The sequence below is a fragment of the Dermacentor silvarum genome, chromosome 4 (assembly GCF_013339745.2).
Source record: "Dermacentor silvarum isolate Dsil-2018 chromosome 4, BIME_Dsil_1.4, whole genome shotgun sequence".
In the NCBI taxonomy this organism is placed as follows: Eukaryota; Metazoa; Arthropoda; class Arachnida; order Ixodida; family Ixodidae; genus Dermacentor; species Dermacentor silvarum.
The window spans coordinates 36387974-36403566 of record NC_051157.2 but is presented as its reverse complement, the minus strand read 5'-3'; the positions used below and the strand labels follow the sequence as shown (position 1 = coordinate 36403566).

General features: G+C 50.3%; 1 protein-coding gene across 1 annotated transcript in view; it reads left to right on the top strand.

Annotated features, from left to right (window-relative positions):
* LOC119449790 (teneurin-m-like) overlaps positions 1-15593 on the top strand; it is a 67294-nt gene that overhangs the window by 21615 nt on the left and 30086 nt on the right. Inside the window, 2 exon segments of the mRNA XM_049665442.1 lie at positions 9860-10036; positions 15065-15155. Of these exon segments, the coding sequence (XP_049521399.1) occupies positions 9860-10036; positions 15065-15155 (268 nt within the window).

The following is a 15593-nucleotide window of genomic DNA, read 5'->3' as shown; positions in this document are numbered from 1 at the left end:
GAAATAAGAGCTTCAATTTTCGACATTCCAAAAAGCTGGGAGCAAACAACTTCTTAAGCTTGTCTTTCACAGAATACCGCGTCATTTTTGTACCCCTTTATCGTTTTATTTTTTGCTTCGTGTTCTGTTTATTTTTCCGTGTCGTTGGCCCCATCTACGACGCCGCGCTCATCTCCGTAATCAGAGTTTTCCACCGGAAACGACAGCGTGGCCCGTCCTCTCAGCGGTGAAACGCAAGGACCTGCAACACGAGAAGTCCGTCCAGTCTTTTACGCTTTTCGAGCGAACTGCGCTTCGCCAAGGAAATGGAAGCAAATAAATATACTATGCGTGTAGTAATAACGCCGTTCTCTCTGGAAAGAACACTTTCCTCTTCAAGGGGGCTCGCGTTGGAAGTTTTCTCCGTCGCGCAGTGAGTGTAGTGTTGCGTTTCGTAATGAGACCTCAACGCGTCCCTGTGGGCCTTGGCTTCTTGTATTTGCCGACGTCCAGGAGCACTCTCTTCATTCAGAGAGAGAGAGAGATAGTGTTTGTGTGTATGTGTGCGTGTGTGTGTGTGTGTGTGTGTCTGCGTGTGTGTGTTTGTGTGCGCGCGTTTGCGTGTTCGAACAGCCAGCGGGTGCACTATAGTTCAGCAAAGTACATGTAAAGAAGACTAGCACGATGAGGTCGTCGGCAGGGACCGCTGGAGTTGTCGGAGCCCGGGTCGTAAGAGACTTGCGGTACTGACAATTACGACGTCTTCGTATTATCGCATAACCGGTGCGGAGCTGTAGCCCTCCGGAGGCCGCGGTATACGCGACCCCTTAGGCCCGTAATCCACCTAATTGCGCACCGTATGCTTGGCGAGGGCATGGTGGAAAAAGGTAACCGGGAGAAAGGGGTGGGGGTATCCATGCCATCATTAGCCTCCGGCGCCAGGGGTGTAATTATCCGAGCACACCCACATGCAAAGAGCACGGCGGGTGTGGCGTCAGCTTTCGCTCGGGTAGGGTTAAGAAGCAACACGCATACAAACCCGCCCACACCATCTTTCTCGGAGCGCCGGCACTCTCTCGTGGTGTTCGCGCACGGTACGGTTAGCGCGGTCACTTCCTCCTCTTACATTTTTTTTTTTTTTTTTTTACTCTTCTCAAGATGCAGCTGCGTGTAAGCGCCTATAGTGTGGCAGGTGGCTTCAAGTTCGCAGTTTTCTTCGTTTCATCTTTCGTGGCGGTTCGAGAATAGTGAAATCCGATCTGGAGTCGCTCCTTAATGCATTACTGCAGGAGTTTTCGGCGGTCGCTTATAAAATAATATTTATTCAAGTAAGGGTCTTTCCGAGCGGCGTATCTTTTGTTCAAGGACTGCCGTGGTCGCGGTTACGAAACGCCTGAAACGCCGTACCTCCTGAAAAGTTCTGCTCACCTCGCAACCTTCTCGCTTTTTTTTTCTTTTTTTTATTGCTTTTAGACGTGCCTAAGCTGACAGTGCTGACTGCAGGAGGTACGGTCCACTCCTCTTCTCTGGCATTATAATTATGCATAATAGAGTGCTTGAAAAGTTTAAATCAAAAAGAAAGAGAGACAGAAATGCGGAACTTTTGAAGCCTAGGAGTTTTTGGTGGGTGTTGCAAAATAGAAAGTCTGTAGAAAATTTATAGAAAATTTATAGCAGAAATTGCTGGATGGGCTGACGTGTGCATTTGTCGCTGTAGTGACTAATGTCGTCGAACATGATTAATATAATCAGAATAAATCATGATTCTGTCTTTAAAGAGGCAATAGAGAACGTTCGTTTAATGATTGTGGAATTCGGTGCTATTATACATTTCTGAAATAGAAGTGGACGTCGCAAAAGCTTACACTCTTCGTTGCGCTATGCTGCGTGCGAGAGAGATTGACTAATGGAAGCTCGGCTTTGAATCGTGAATAAGTCTGCAAATAATTAATTGCTTACGCCGAACATACTCTTGACGTCACTCAGAGATAATCTGCCAATCTAACCGAATAGCGTCTAAACGCAGGTCATTAGATAATTTTACAAAACGTGAAAAAAAATTAAGTGGGGAAGCACACGGGGTGCTAAATCGGGCGGGACGCGCTGTTATCGGTCTACTGATTGACTACAGATGTGGTGATGTCAAACATTGGCAGTAACAAACAAATGACGCTATAGCTAATTTTGTTTGTTTGTTTGTTTGTTTGTTTGTTTGTTTGTTTGTTTGTTTGTTTGTTTGTTTGTTTGTTTGTTTGTTTGTTTGTTTGTTTGTTTGTTTGTTTGTTTGTTTGTTTGTTCATGGATGGGCCTACAGCAGGGTGAATGCACACACAAATAGCAACAAAGCGTGAAGCCTCTTCATAGTCACACAGATTATCAGGAAACGTAACTAGTACGAAACAGGCACATTTTCTCATTATCAATCGTTTCCCAGTACTGCCTAACTGTAGTGAACGTGGAACATACAACGAGTTCCCGCGCGCGTTCTCTTATGACAACAAATGTATTATCTAAATAACAGAGTTAAGCTCATGACTACAGTGTACTAGAAGAGTTGTAGTGCGCTCACAACGCGGCAGAGCTTGACGCACTTCATGTCGCCGCCGACAGTGGCGCGGTTCGCAGCGTCACCTGAAACTTTCCTACGCGTCGCGGTAAAACAGCTATCGCGTGTTGCTGTTTTCACCGTATAAAAGTAAAATGCACGACGTGCAGCGCACGAAAGTTCTTTTGGTGCACCTTCGCAGTGTGCAGTGAAATAAATTACTATTGTTGCGGCTGATCTACAGAGGGTTGGCGATTTTTTTTTTAGCCGGAGGCACGGATGAACTAGCCTTGCTATTCATGCTGTTCTGTTAAAGGCTTGATACGGCCGCTGCAGTCACGGTAGCAAAAGGCACTCGAGTTTATTCTGCAGCTGATCGATAAAATGGTCAGTGTGGTTTCGCCACAACGACCGCGCATCCGTGTTTCCAGCACCACCGCGCCGAATTTAACCACCACTTCGAGTTTTTTTTTTTTTTTTTTTTCTCGCAGGTAAGGCGTGCAGTGCCTTAGACATTTTCACGTTGCCCCATCTATTCACGAAATTAAACATTTAGGTATCACTGCTGCACAATTTAACCTGGTTAGCTGGTTATTTATGTATTACATCTTTCGTAACGTTAATGCGACATGAAATCGAAAGGATGAAAATACCAGGTACACCGGTGAGCAAAAGTATACAGACCACAGGGTCGCCGAAAAAACTCAATTTCTTTGTAATTAACATGCATAAAGTGGAATTGACCAGTACACGTTAAAGCTCGCAATGCCAAGATTGGACTGCAGTCCTCAATTTCAAGTTGCATTCGCAGGCAGTTGAAAAAAATCAGCTTTATTGCGCAATCCCTGGTCCGTATACTTTTGCTCACGGATGTACATTTCTGCAATAATTAACAATGTTTATTTACAACGAAGTAAAGAATGATCCCGGTAGAGACGGGAGCAGCCGGTGAAAATTCCGAATAGCTATTGTCTATAGTGCGCTTCGGCTTTTCTTCGCGGTTGCTTGGTCCCTTTCACACCATTTCCTTTTGTTCCTGGGCTTCGGTGTCGTCTTCGTCACGTACTGTGGTAAATTCGGAAGAATCGTGGGAACAGCGTTTTCTGATAGCAGTGGCAATTGTCACGAGGAATTCATACCTCTTTGCATTCTATATTTATAAGGTGCACAGGTCCCTAATTATGAATCGCGGTTCGAAGTGTAAATCACAGACTCGCAAGATTCCTCCAGTGTCTTATCTGCGCGGTTGAGGTTCCTCTCCCATTCCTTTCGCCGTTCTTCATCACGTGGAACGCTGAGCAAAGACGCCTTTGGTGCATCTTTCACACGACTGTAGGCAGATCTGCACTAGGGTTCAAAGCAGTATTTTCGACGGCGGCTAGCCATTCTCACTCACTAAGAGTGCACATTGAGTAAAGCGTCAAGCAGAGAGCAAGCAGAGAGGATACTGCTGAAAACGCCGGCGGGACTTGCAGTCGAGAGCCGACAACGTCGATATTAAGTGGTTAGTTTTCAGAAAGGAAAGGTTGGCGCTATCTTCTGCAGCCCTTGAGGGAGAACGGTCAACGTCGCGATCCAACAGAACGTACTCCATATCAAGCGAGGGAAGTTAGGAGAAACTGGCGGCAGCGCCTCTGGCGGGCGCCGGAGCAGTCGACACTGGGCCTCTTCGATTATCCATCTCTGACAGTCCCGGACTGTCCGAAAGACTGCATACGCGACGCTCATTGGCTGAAAGCACCGTCTCGGGCAGTCCGGGACTGTCAGGAACGGATAATCGAAGAGGCCCCTTGAGTGCGCCGCGGCGACGCGGCGCAGGGATATGGCAGTGAGCACACTGCCCCTATTCTAGTACACTGTACTCATGACAGCGTCTCATCATTGAAGACCTGTCAAAGCGTGAGGAATAGCAGTTTAGTTCGGCCTCAAGAAAAACAAATTATTGTGAGATACAGAAATTTAGTATAGCAGCGTAAGTAAAGCGAAGTGAAGTTTTTAAGTTACGGAAAGTTGAAGGGGGTGAAAATTCGTAGGTTCAAAGTGTTGAGTCACGCTGATCTGGCACGTCAAGAAGGCGAAACAGTGCTTACAGACAAGACAGGAGTAGAGAAAAACTGAACACAGAGGCGACGCAGTGCCTCTGTCATCTATTGCTCTCTGCTGCTCCCTCTCTTTCTCTCTGCAGCGCTGATTCACCTCCCTAAAATCGTGTTCATCTCGGCAACAACCAACGTGGATATTTTTATTGGTGTTTATTAGGTGTGACAATATGAGAAGTTTGGCTTACTGAAGAGCTAGCTGTACCGAAATCGTAGCTGAACACACGCGCGCACACGCACACGCGCGCACACGCACACGCGCGCACACGCACACGCGCGCACACGCACATGCGCGCAACGCACACGCGCGCACACGCACGCACACGCGCGCACACGCACGCACACGCACGCACGCACACACGCACGCACGCACACACACACGCACACACACGATGCTGATCAAATTGAGGACATTCTATGAGGACATGTTCTACAGAAGCTTCCGGGGTGCCACAATGCACGCAATCTGAAGAGGGTCGTTTCCTTATGTGAGATGACTATTTGGTATAGTACGAATTTCCCTTCTACAGTGAAGCATGTTTTAAGTTCACTAATACGGAGAGGGACTACGAATGCGTACACGCGTTAGCCGACGCCACTCGCCAGGAGGCGTCCCGCACAAGCGGAAGACGTCACGGCCTCGTCGCGACGGCGGCTACCAGCTCGCCGGGCGAACCTGGACGTGACACATGGCCCGGACACTTATCCCGAAACCGAGAGAGCCGGCGCCCCATACACCGCCGCTCTCGAGCCTCGCAGCGGCTGTCCTCGCTCGCGTGCCGAGCAAGAAAAGAGTTCTCCTGCGGCGCAGGCAGCAGTGCACCGCAGCAGCAGCAGCAGATGCCACTTTCGTTCGTGGAGCGGCTCTCACGCACCGCGCCCTCGTTTTCTGCCTTGCATCTTTTGTTTCTCGCCCGTCAGCGCAAGTACGCAGGCACGGCGCGCCTGATGGAAAAGCGCGCTGCTCGTCGGCGGATGGGTGTGCGAGCAGGCAGGCAGCTGCAGCGGCGGCGCTGTTGCCAGGGCCGGTCGGTGTATCCCTGTTTTGGACGTGCCGTGCCGTGGCGTGCCGTGAAGCTCGCTAGCCGGGCGTCTTTTCTTAATTACGCTGTTAGGTAAATGCGCCGTGGAGATTACGGGCTTGTCCGGCTCAGCCGGTGCGCGCGCGCGCGCGCGCGCGTGCGTGCGTGTGGAGAGCGACGCGTCAGCGCCACGCTGCCTCGCTCGCGTAGTGGTGACGAAACTGCTCGGCGGGCTGCCGGGCTGCCGTCGCCATGCTAGGAAGGGGGGCCGCGTGGTGGATTGGAGGCGCGTCTGAGCCGATTACAACGACTTCTGTCGGTGCCCCCCTGCATGGTAGAGCGAAGCCGTGCCAGCAGGTGCCGGCTGGCTACCGTGCGGCAACTATACTGACACGGCGCTGACGCGGTGCCTCGGCAGCAGGTGGCTAAGGGCCATCGGAAAGCTTAAAGACGTCTTATAAGTGCAGTGTGTTGCGCATGGTGTGAAGCAATACGGAGGTCATGAAGGATCGAAACAGCGAGAATGGTAATGCTTAACAAGGCGAGCATGAATGCTCCCTATAGGAAAACTTGGTTAGGAAAACTGGTAAAACGTACTTCACTAGGGATGACTGGGGGAGTGGCGGAGGAGGTGGAGCTGGGCACGTGGCATCTTGGTACATAAAAAAATTCGGGTGTGAGAATGCACGCCCGGTGTAGCGGTAGTCCAAAGGTTTTACGCAATGCGCAGGTCGGTAACTGGAAAACCTTGCATATCATTTGCACTTACGATGCTGTTTTCTTTTCAGTATATGCAGTTTGAGGAAATGGAACTTACGACGGGCACATCGCGAGAAAGCGCAACGCGATGGCCCAGGCGAACGTTTATTATACGGCAGAGCGATTGTTGAATGAAATTATTAAAACATCGAAATATGTACCATATGCATATGTATACCCTGTCACGATCACGTCGACCTCGCTGACTTGACTAGAGTTGCGAGGGACATTAGAGCCCCGTGAAAACTAACGTGACCAGTGGGCAAGCTATACTATTTGCCAGTTCAATGCAATTGTTCAAACCAAGTCAGCGAGGTCGACGGGATTGTGACAGGGTGTACATGCGTGTGGTACATATTTCGAAGTTACAATAACTTCATTGAAAAATCGCTCTGCCGTAATAATCCTTCGTCTGGGCCGTCGCGGAGCGCTTTCTCGCGATGTGCCCCTCGTAAGTTCTGTTTCTTCAAACTGCATATACAGAAGAAAAAAAACAGCATCGTAAGTGCAAATGACATGCAAGGTTTTCCAGTTACCGACCTGCGCATTGCGTAAAACCTTTGGACTGCCTCTTTCATCACTCGAAAAGATTAACGATCGCGCAAACCTTTCTGAAGGCGGCTGGGCTCCGAATCGTCCGTTTTCACGTTGTAATTCCTGCCGACCGTACACTTTCTTGTACGCAGCGCGGACACCAGCACCCTTCGTTTTTCCGCGCGGCTTACTCCGCCCCCCCCCCCCCCCCCCTCCGTTACCGTGCCTCAGTTCATCTCAACCTCGATTTTCTATTCATTCTCCAGAGGTCGTATGTACCGAAAACGAGGCAGATAACTAAGCAAAGCAAATAAAAAAGCACACGTTTAGACGGATTACTCACCCACGAAAGTAGTAAATCATCGTGAACAACAGTCCTGCAGCTTCACCCGCTGATATTTCCTAAAAAACTTCCCGAGGCCCTTCTTCGTCGTCGTCTCTCGTTCTTTGCTCTTTGTTATTTCTACGGCAGCTATGCTGCTCTTTTTCCTCAGAGAACATTGGCACAGTGCTACGCGAAGCCGAGGGAGAGTGCAGCCAGCGCTAAAGCACGTTCTAGAGCAAAGTTCGGGACCACGACGTCCGAGAGACGAAATTTCGCGCAGCGTGCGACTCTCGCTATATATACGTACTTTACGTACGATGAAGTGCCCCGAAGGCCCGGCGGCGGCGGCAGGCTCACGGAAGAAAGCTTCCGCGTCGGCCGACTAAGAAGAAGGCGAGGAAAAGCGTCCGCGGCGGGCGCTGTCGCAGAAAATCTCTTTCGAGAGCCCGCGATGAGGGCCGGGCGAAATTAATCGAGAAGACGAAGCGCAGCGATGATCGAAACTTCGGCCTCAGCTCTGAGGGAACTGGAGAGAGAGGGGGGGGGGGGGGGGTCAGGAGTGGGTCTCACGCGAAGCGGATAGGCTCTAGATGGCTCGGAAAGTCCAAAGACGAAGAAGCAACGGCTGTGGCGCGGGAAATGAAAGAAAACTGCAATGAAAGAAACGCAGGAAGAAGTGGAGGTCCTCCGCTGTCGGAGCTTCGGCGTCGGGAGTACGAGCGGCGTTTTTTTGAGCGCTCGATTCGCGCTCTTGGAGCGCGGGCGCGCGAGCCCTCGAAGTGCTGCGCTGTTTTAAGCTTGATTGCTGCTGCCACTGCTGCTGCTGCTGCTGCAGCCGCCGCCGCCTTCTCCCTGCGAATGTAAGAGTGCTGGTGTGGCGGCGCGCAGAGATGGTAATCCGGCGTTGTTCGCGATTGAGTTGGGGGGGCTTTCGGGGGCTGCGCTCAATGATTAAATGAGAAATGCGTGCGTGCGTGCGTGCGTGCGTTTGAAAGAGAGAGAGACAGAGGAGGGAGAAGATCAAGCGATTTGCCGAGAGAACAACCAGCACCTGCCTAGTCCGCTACATTTTTTTTTTCTGTTTTTTATAATCAGTTGTCGCTTCCATTCGTTTGACCAAGCTCTAGCTGCCGATCCTGTGATGGAAAAAGGAAAGCGTGCACCACGACATCAGTGAGCGATTAAGGGCTTCTTTTTACCGTTACCCGTCTGACAAATGGTGTGCGTCACGCTTTCTGTCATTTGGCGGCAGTAGTGCGCGCGGCGCGCGACATCTTCTGCGCACGCAATCGGCCTGTTGGAATGCTCCTGATCACGTCGCGTTAGGAGTCATTAGGGAGCTTTAGCGCATCCGTGAACGTATTGCTCTTTACGGAATACGGGGTTACCGGAGACGTAAACGTGAGTGGCCGGGTTGGTGGCGCCACCTGGTTATGCAGAGTTTAACTACAGAAGATACAGAGCTATTACTGTAGTAACCAAATATATTCTACTCATGTGCTGGTGTAAAGTGTCGGTGGCGACGTAATGGTTAACATGCAACATTTTTATATATTTTCAGGGTCAGCGGTGATTAGAAGACATTGCAAGAGGCCTTGTAGAGGCCTAATTTTGATTAATGTAGTATATAGCCTAAAGCTACAAACTGGGCATGAAGGACACACATGACTGTCGTGTTGCCATGTGTCGGGTTGCCTCCTATACTTGGTGTATGCTGCATGCTACAGTAATCATTAACTAAATCAGAAGAAAACGTTATTCAGGTACATTTCCGGTTCTCTGAACGTGTCCTGTTCGTGGTCACCTTCTTCAAAAGATTGTCCAACTCCGACGGTCATCTTGTAATTTAGGCAAAGCGAAGTTTTCATGAAGCGGCTGTACATGAAATCAACAACGTGGAAGAACCCCTACTACGCGACCCGCGTGATCCACGCCACCGCGAATTACGCTGTCTCCGGTATCGACGAACATTTCCGACTTTTCATCATGCCATCTCCAGGATCGGCCCAATTTACTGTAGCACTATATTTATATATAAAGGGATTTTTCGCGCTGAACCCGAAAGCACAGCTTCAAACAAGGAAGCCACGAACGGTATGAACTCTTTTACTGACGTCTCGGTCGATGGCCCGGCCTTCGGAGTGGACGAAGGCCAGTCTCTCCGACGAAGGCCGGTCCCTCAGCGAGTAAAGCATCTTTTACATATATATACATAAAGAAAGATTCGCTTTAATTGCGCCCTTGAAGGTGTATATTCGTTGCACTAAGTATATATGGATATCGTTTGCTATTTCATTGCGTAATTCTATAGAGAACAGAGCCGGCAACCGCCACATCTGTAGGTGTGGTACAGACGGGGCTACTATAAGCCGATTCATTGTACGAGCACTGTCCCGCGTATGAGCTATTCAGCAAGACAGTAGTGGCCACAATTGGCCTAGAAATCTTCGCTGTAAAGAAGAGTCGTGTTGTGTTGTGTTGCGTCCTTCATGTCTTATATTCGTGCGTTTATGCCGTACGCTGCAGTCGAAACCGGTGTCGACTAATCTAGACTATTCGGAAATTGACGATGACCATGTTGTTGATGACGATGCAGGCATTCCGGCCATACCGCCCCGCAACCTGTCCATGGGCCGGACAGGCGGCGGTGGCGGCCGGCCTCCCGCGGCTACGGCGCCGCAGTCCATGCTCGCACAGGACCAAGATCCTGCAGAGTACGAGCCCACCTCCTGCCTGGCACGGACACCTTCGGGATCACTCTTCATTCCGAGCGGTTAGTCAATCTCTCTTTTCTTCCTTCCCATCCAGTGGCGGACAACGCGAACACTGTGTCCTTCTCTCTATTTATTGATATGAAAGGGCAAGAAGGAGATTCAGTGTTTCAGTCACCCCACAAAGGTGACTGCTACTCATCTTCAAATAGCAATAGGGAAAACTAAAGGTTGTTGAATTCGCACAACGCTCCAACTGAAATGATTCGCGATAACAAGTGCCGGTTTTATTTGCACATGAGGCCTCTGACGTAAAGTCTTTGTCTAAAGTGTACGGGCTATGTTGCGTGCGACCCCCAAGCTGAATAAACGGCTACCTTAAGGGAGTTCCTGTGGTATGCTATCAGTTGCGGCGCCCTGTGGAGTGAAAATAACCCTTGTACTCACCTCAAAGGTCTGGGCTGTCAGGAGCGCCACGATAACTGCACCACACAGTCGAACAACATATATGGCGAAGGCGCGGAGTTGCCTGTATACTTTTGGCAAAGGCTGTACGCTGTAGGATTCGGGAGTTGTGGTCTCGGAGTCCGACGTCAAACTGAGGGTTGCTCACTAACCTATACGAGGCCGCTGCTTCTCGTAAGCGGTAGCTAGCCTACTCTACCGGGCCGTCAAACGCAGGCTTAGCGGGCCCACGCCGTCGTCCGAGCAGACTTGACGAGAATCGCTTCGTTCGTGAAGAGTACGAGGTCGAGAGGTAGGGGAAATTGAACAGGGGATTTATTTACATAGGATAGGCAAACTTATTTACACAACAAGGAGATACTTCTCCTGGCCGGAGTACGGAGCGCAGTACATCGTAGCATGTCAGCGCTACTACATCTGAGCAGATTGTATCGTTCTGGGAGAGCACCATCTGCCTGTCAGAGCAGATGGAACAGCACACTCCAGATGAGCCGAAAACGTCCGCTTAAATGCACCTTGTCCTCCCTAGATCCCTAGGCCAGGGAAACCTGCGGTCACAGGTTCCTCCAACAGGAGCGTCCGAAGTCTCCGAAGGCTCCGCCTTGAGGACGAGGGCGTGCATAAAAACACTCCGACACCTTTGTTCCCTGAACACACTTGGAAAAGTAGCCTCGGGCGCACACGGCTCATTGTCACAAAGAACGGAGGGGACGCTCGTGGACGAGAGGTGTCACGCTTGACCTAGTCTGGTGCGTATTGGTTCCTGGGATGGCCCAGTCATTAGCGGGTTCGTCTGTCGAACGGCCTTGGCGGCTAGCAGCGGCAGCAACGAAACGGCGTCGAGCACACTTTCCCAGGCATTCCTTGGTCCCAGCGTCGTGGTCATCGGCCGGGTGACATCCAGCAACCACGTATTCGTTGAAGCTTGTCTCGCCAGGGTGTCACCGCTGGTCTTTCCCGTGGAACGTATTTTCAGCTTCACGAAGCGATTCGTCACAGAAAATCAGAAGTGGCCCGAAGTTGGCCACCTCCGCTGGCCGATCGTAACAACGCACTATTCTTAATTTAACGCTTCAGGTTCACGTTGACGAACTTCCGCAAGCAAGGCGCAGACACTACGCGCCTTAGCGATGTCTCTGTGTTTGATGCGGGGTGTCATTTTTTTTTACTGGATTCAGTACATACACACAATACGCAATACTGTTTGGGCCCATAGATTTGGCGGCTAGTTTGGGGTCCATTAACATTCTAGCGCCATCTGGCGTGAACTCGGCTAATGACGGCTGTGGCCTAAAAGATTTTAGTGCGCACCTTTACGTCTTCTTCTGCTTAATTTTTCTTTTTTGGCATGGTTAACATATGGCACGCTAGAGTTCAGACAAAATCGCGTGAGTCAGTGAAAAAATTCGTGAGCCATTACACTCTGTGAAGGTGGGTGACCAGCGAAGCTGTTAGTGCATGACACAGGGGTGACACAGAATTTTGAACAAAGGTACGAACATATTTATTGTCCTGATCGGTGGGGCCATTCTACGCTGATCGGTGGAGCCATTCTACGCTGGAATGATGAGCGGCAACGGAGCCAGCTATGGAAGACGACGACGCTCGAGCCATTACTGATGATGATAGCTTTTTGCACAACGAAGCCAGCTGTGGAAGAAGACGACGACGCTCGAGCCATTGCTGATTTCCGCGCGGACACCACAAAACCCCATCTCCTAGCCATAGACAGCTTCGCTGTAAAACTTTGCACCTCAAGTAAATGTTTGTTTGAGAGCACATCTGAGACGTACATATGACGCACGCGAGGCTTCAGACAAGAAGCTTTATGAATCAGTGCAAAGAATAAGTATAATTCTATTAGAGAGTAAAAGAAATAATCAAATCGGAAGAAAGATGACAAGTTCAAAAAACCAAGCATGAAGAGAGCTTAGAAGAGTATACATACACGAGTGTGCCGCTGCTGCAAGGACTACCATGATACTTATTCTCCGGCACGATAGTACGTAAGCGTCTTACCGCAGCCGTATATCTAACGTAATGAATACAGCTTATAAAACAAACTTGCTTTTTATTTCACGCAGGGCGAACAATCGCGTATAGCGCACGCGTTGACTTATTATTTTTTTCGGGTGGGGCTTTTCATTGTTGGTACACGGGTGGGGGCTGTGTTACATCCAATGGCTCCACTCATCCGATCCTCGAGCGTCCAAAACGCTTGGACTAAACAATGGCGGCAGAGGCCGCCGCCGCAGGCCATTCTACAGTGGCACGCACATTCGCTCGTAGTCACTTCCCTTCCGGGCGACCCCGAAGGAATACGAACGCCGTTAAAAGAAAATTAAAAAGCGCTCGTACGCGAAGGGGTAGGGATGGAGCAAATTTACAGTGGCTGCCGCTTCTGCTGCTGCCCGGGGCGCGCACACGCAGTTTAGCTCGGCGGGGCTGGAAACCCGCCGAGCAGGCAGCATCAACCACGCGGATAATGGCCCCGCGCCTCGACTTTTGCTCCGGACCTCCTGAACTCGAGAGAGAGAGCGAGGAGCAGCAGGAGCGGGGTGTCCACGACGAGAGAAGACAAAAGACGAGAGAACAAAAAGGCCACACGCTCGCCAGGCGGAATATCGCAGGCGCGCGCACTAATGGTGTCCCCTCGCTATCCTTCAACGTTGTTTGAAACACTTTTGTAACCCGCTTCATGTTGGTCTCTCTTTTTTTCTTTTTTACTCTCCTTCCGTGACGTTGTTTAGCTTTGTAGACGCGGCGTATATAGTTCTTTTTGTACTGCTCGTCCTCCTCCGACATTTCTTTCATTCTTGTTTGTAGCGAGCGTGACGGTGCTGTATTTGAGCGCGCAATTTTTCGGAGTAGGCTTCTACGCTCTCTATTACGGTGGCTCCGCCGCAGCTCGCCGACGTGTAGCCACTTTCGGAATGCGATCATGAACCTGATGCTAGCAAGATGGCTTCTAGATAAAGGAGGGAGTTTTAAAATATAAAAGCGGGGCGCGGGAAGAGCAAGAAAAGAAGCAGGTAAAACCGGTGCCCGGTACGGTGTCTCTCTCATTGTCTGCGGCCAGCCCGCAAAGTGTCATTTAACATCCGAGCTCGCCTCCGAACAGCCGCGTAGCGCTGAAGCAGCGATCCTCCCTTATTGCACCGTATAGGCTTATCCTTTTTTTTTTTTCCTCCGGAGTACTATACACTCCCAACGCCGTTGCTGCTGCTGACGCACCTCCCCCCCCCCCTTCTTCGCCCCCCCCCCCCCCCCTCTTATCCTCCACCCTTTTTGTTTTTCGGCTTTGTCATTCGCTGTTTAGTTCGGTGTCCACAGCGTTGGGTTTACGCCGTCCTCTCTCGGTCCCGTCTCACCGAGGCGTACGCTGTGTCCCGGACATTAAACATTCAAAACTACCGTAAGGACCAGCGACAACACGTTTAAGGGAGACGTTCTGAAATACGTGCCTCGGCGGCGGCGCTACCCCGCGCATATAAGCTGGATCTCTTTATTTTCTGTCCCTCAGCTTTAGCGTAACGCCGTTTCCTCCGCATTTCATTTTGCTTTCATCATTTTCGTTTACTTCGCGTTGAAAGGAGGGTTTATGTAAAGAATCCTGGGCGGAAGATGCGCTCTTCCCAGCTGGCAGGGCTTCTACCCGTCAAAATTTCTAGCACGGATAAGGGTCGAATGGAATGGTTAAAAAAAATGAAACAAAAGAGAGATAGAAAAAAAGGGAGCGAGACGCGGCGTGGTACGTCGCGGCGCTTCTGAATTTGGATAAGGCAGCACCGCCGGGCTCTCCATGAATCTTTGAAGAGGAGCCACCCCAAGCCTTTCGCTTGCCTTTCTGTTGGTTGGCGACGACGTCGGCTGTCTTAGCTGCACAACGACCGAGCTTAGCGGAGAAGAGCCCCCAGGTCGCTCCAGCGTCGTTGAACCATCGCGCGCGTGAAAGGAGGCGTCACCACTACCCCTTTCCTTCTCCACTTCTACGCCCCTCCCCCTTACACCGAGAACGCACACAGACACCCACACACGCACGAGAAGACAGCGGCGCGCAGATACAGCCGACCGTAGAATGAGCCGTGCTGAGCTTTAGGCCTAATTCACTGCGCAGTCGTACAGCTATCGTACCTTGGAACAATGACGTCCTCAGACATGTCCCACAAAACTCCAGTTTAGAGCGTTTAGACTGCAAGCCTGATTAAACAGACGTAGCAGGCCCGACTGTCGTAACGAACTATGGCTCGCGGCTCCCTATTGGTTAGTACATCAATGGTGAGCAAGTTATAGTTTTCTCGTTACCATGCCCAATAGAGACATATATTTATTATGGTAGGAAAGCTGACATTTCCGGCTGAATGAAAGTTCTGACCTGCTACTCAGCATTAGAGAAGCGAAACGCGAGTAGGCTAAATAGACAGAGAGCCCTATAAGTCGACATGATGAGGGGATGTAAAATTTCCTACTTTCATTACTGTCGTGACGATGACTCCAACTAGCGCGTTCTCGTGAATAGTTAAGATGCAAAATCACACCCCTGAACGCGCACATTGTCACGGTTAGGAGTGTTGGTGCAAGTTAGCCTTACACGTGCCGTACTCTCGTTGCATTCGTTCTTGCAGACTTGACCAAGGGCCCCGGCTCTCCGCAAGGCAAGACAGACTTTCGGACGTCCAACATCATCCAGGACGAGACAAAGACGAATCCAGACAGGTGCGTTTACGAGCATCTTTCTTGGTTGCTTGCTTTTATTTTCTTCTTTTAATATATCTCGTTATCCGCATCTTAAACACAACCTGCAAATCAATACGTCAATACACGCTCTGCTAGTTTGATAAAGAATGAAGAAATCTCAGAATTGTTGAGAAAAAAAAACTAAATTTTCAGCGAGCGCTGCTCCCTCCCTACGCAAACAAATCCTTTTTCCGCGTGCGTTTGAATTCAATATGCGCCACCGACGGCCGATCTCTGAAAAAAAAAATTTCTCCTCAATGCATACTTGTTTTTCAAGAAGTGTCTCTTGCTTGTTCAAGAAGTTCGGCGCTGCAGCGCAAACAAGTGGTTTAGCTATGCTTGGCGATAGTCCAGCTGCGCCTGGCAGCGTCCATACAAGAATATTGAGCGCACCTAAGGATGCCTGACACTCCTATG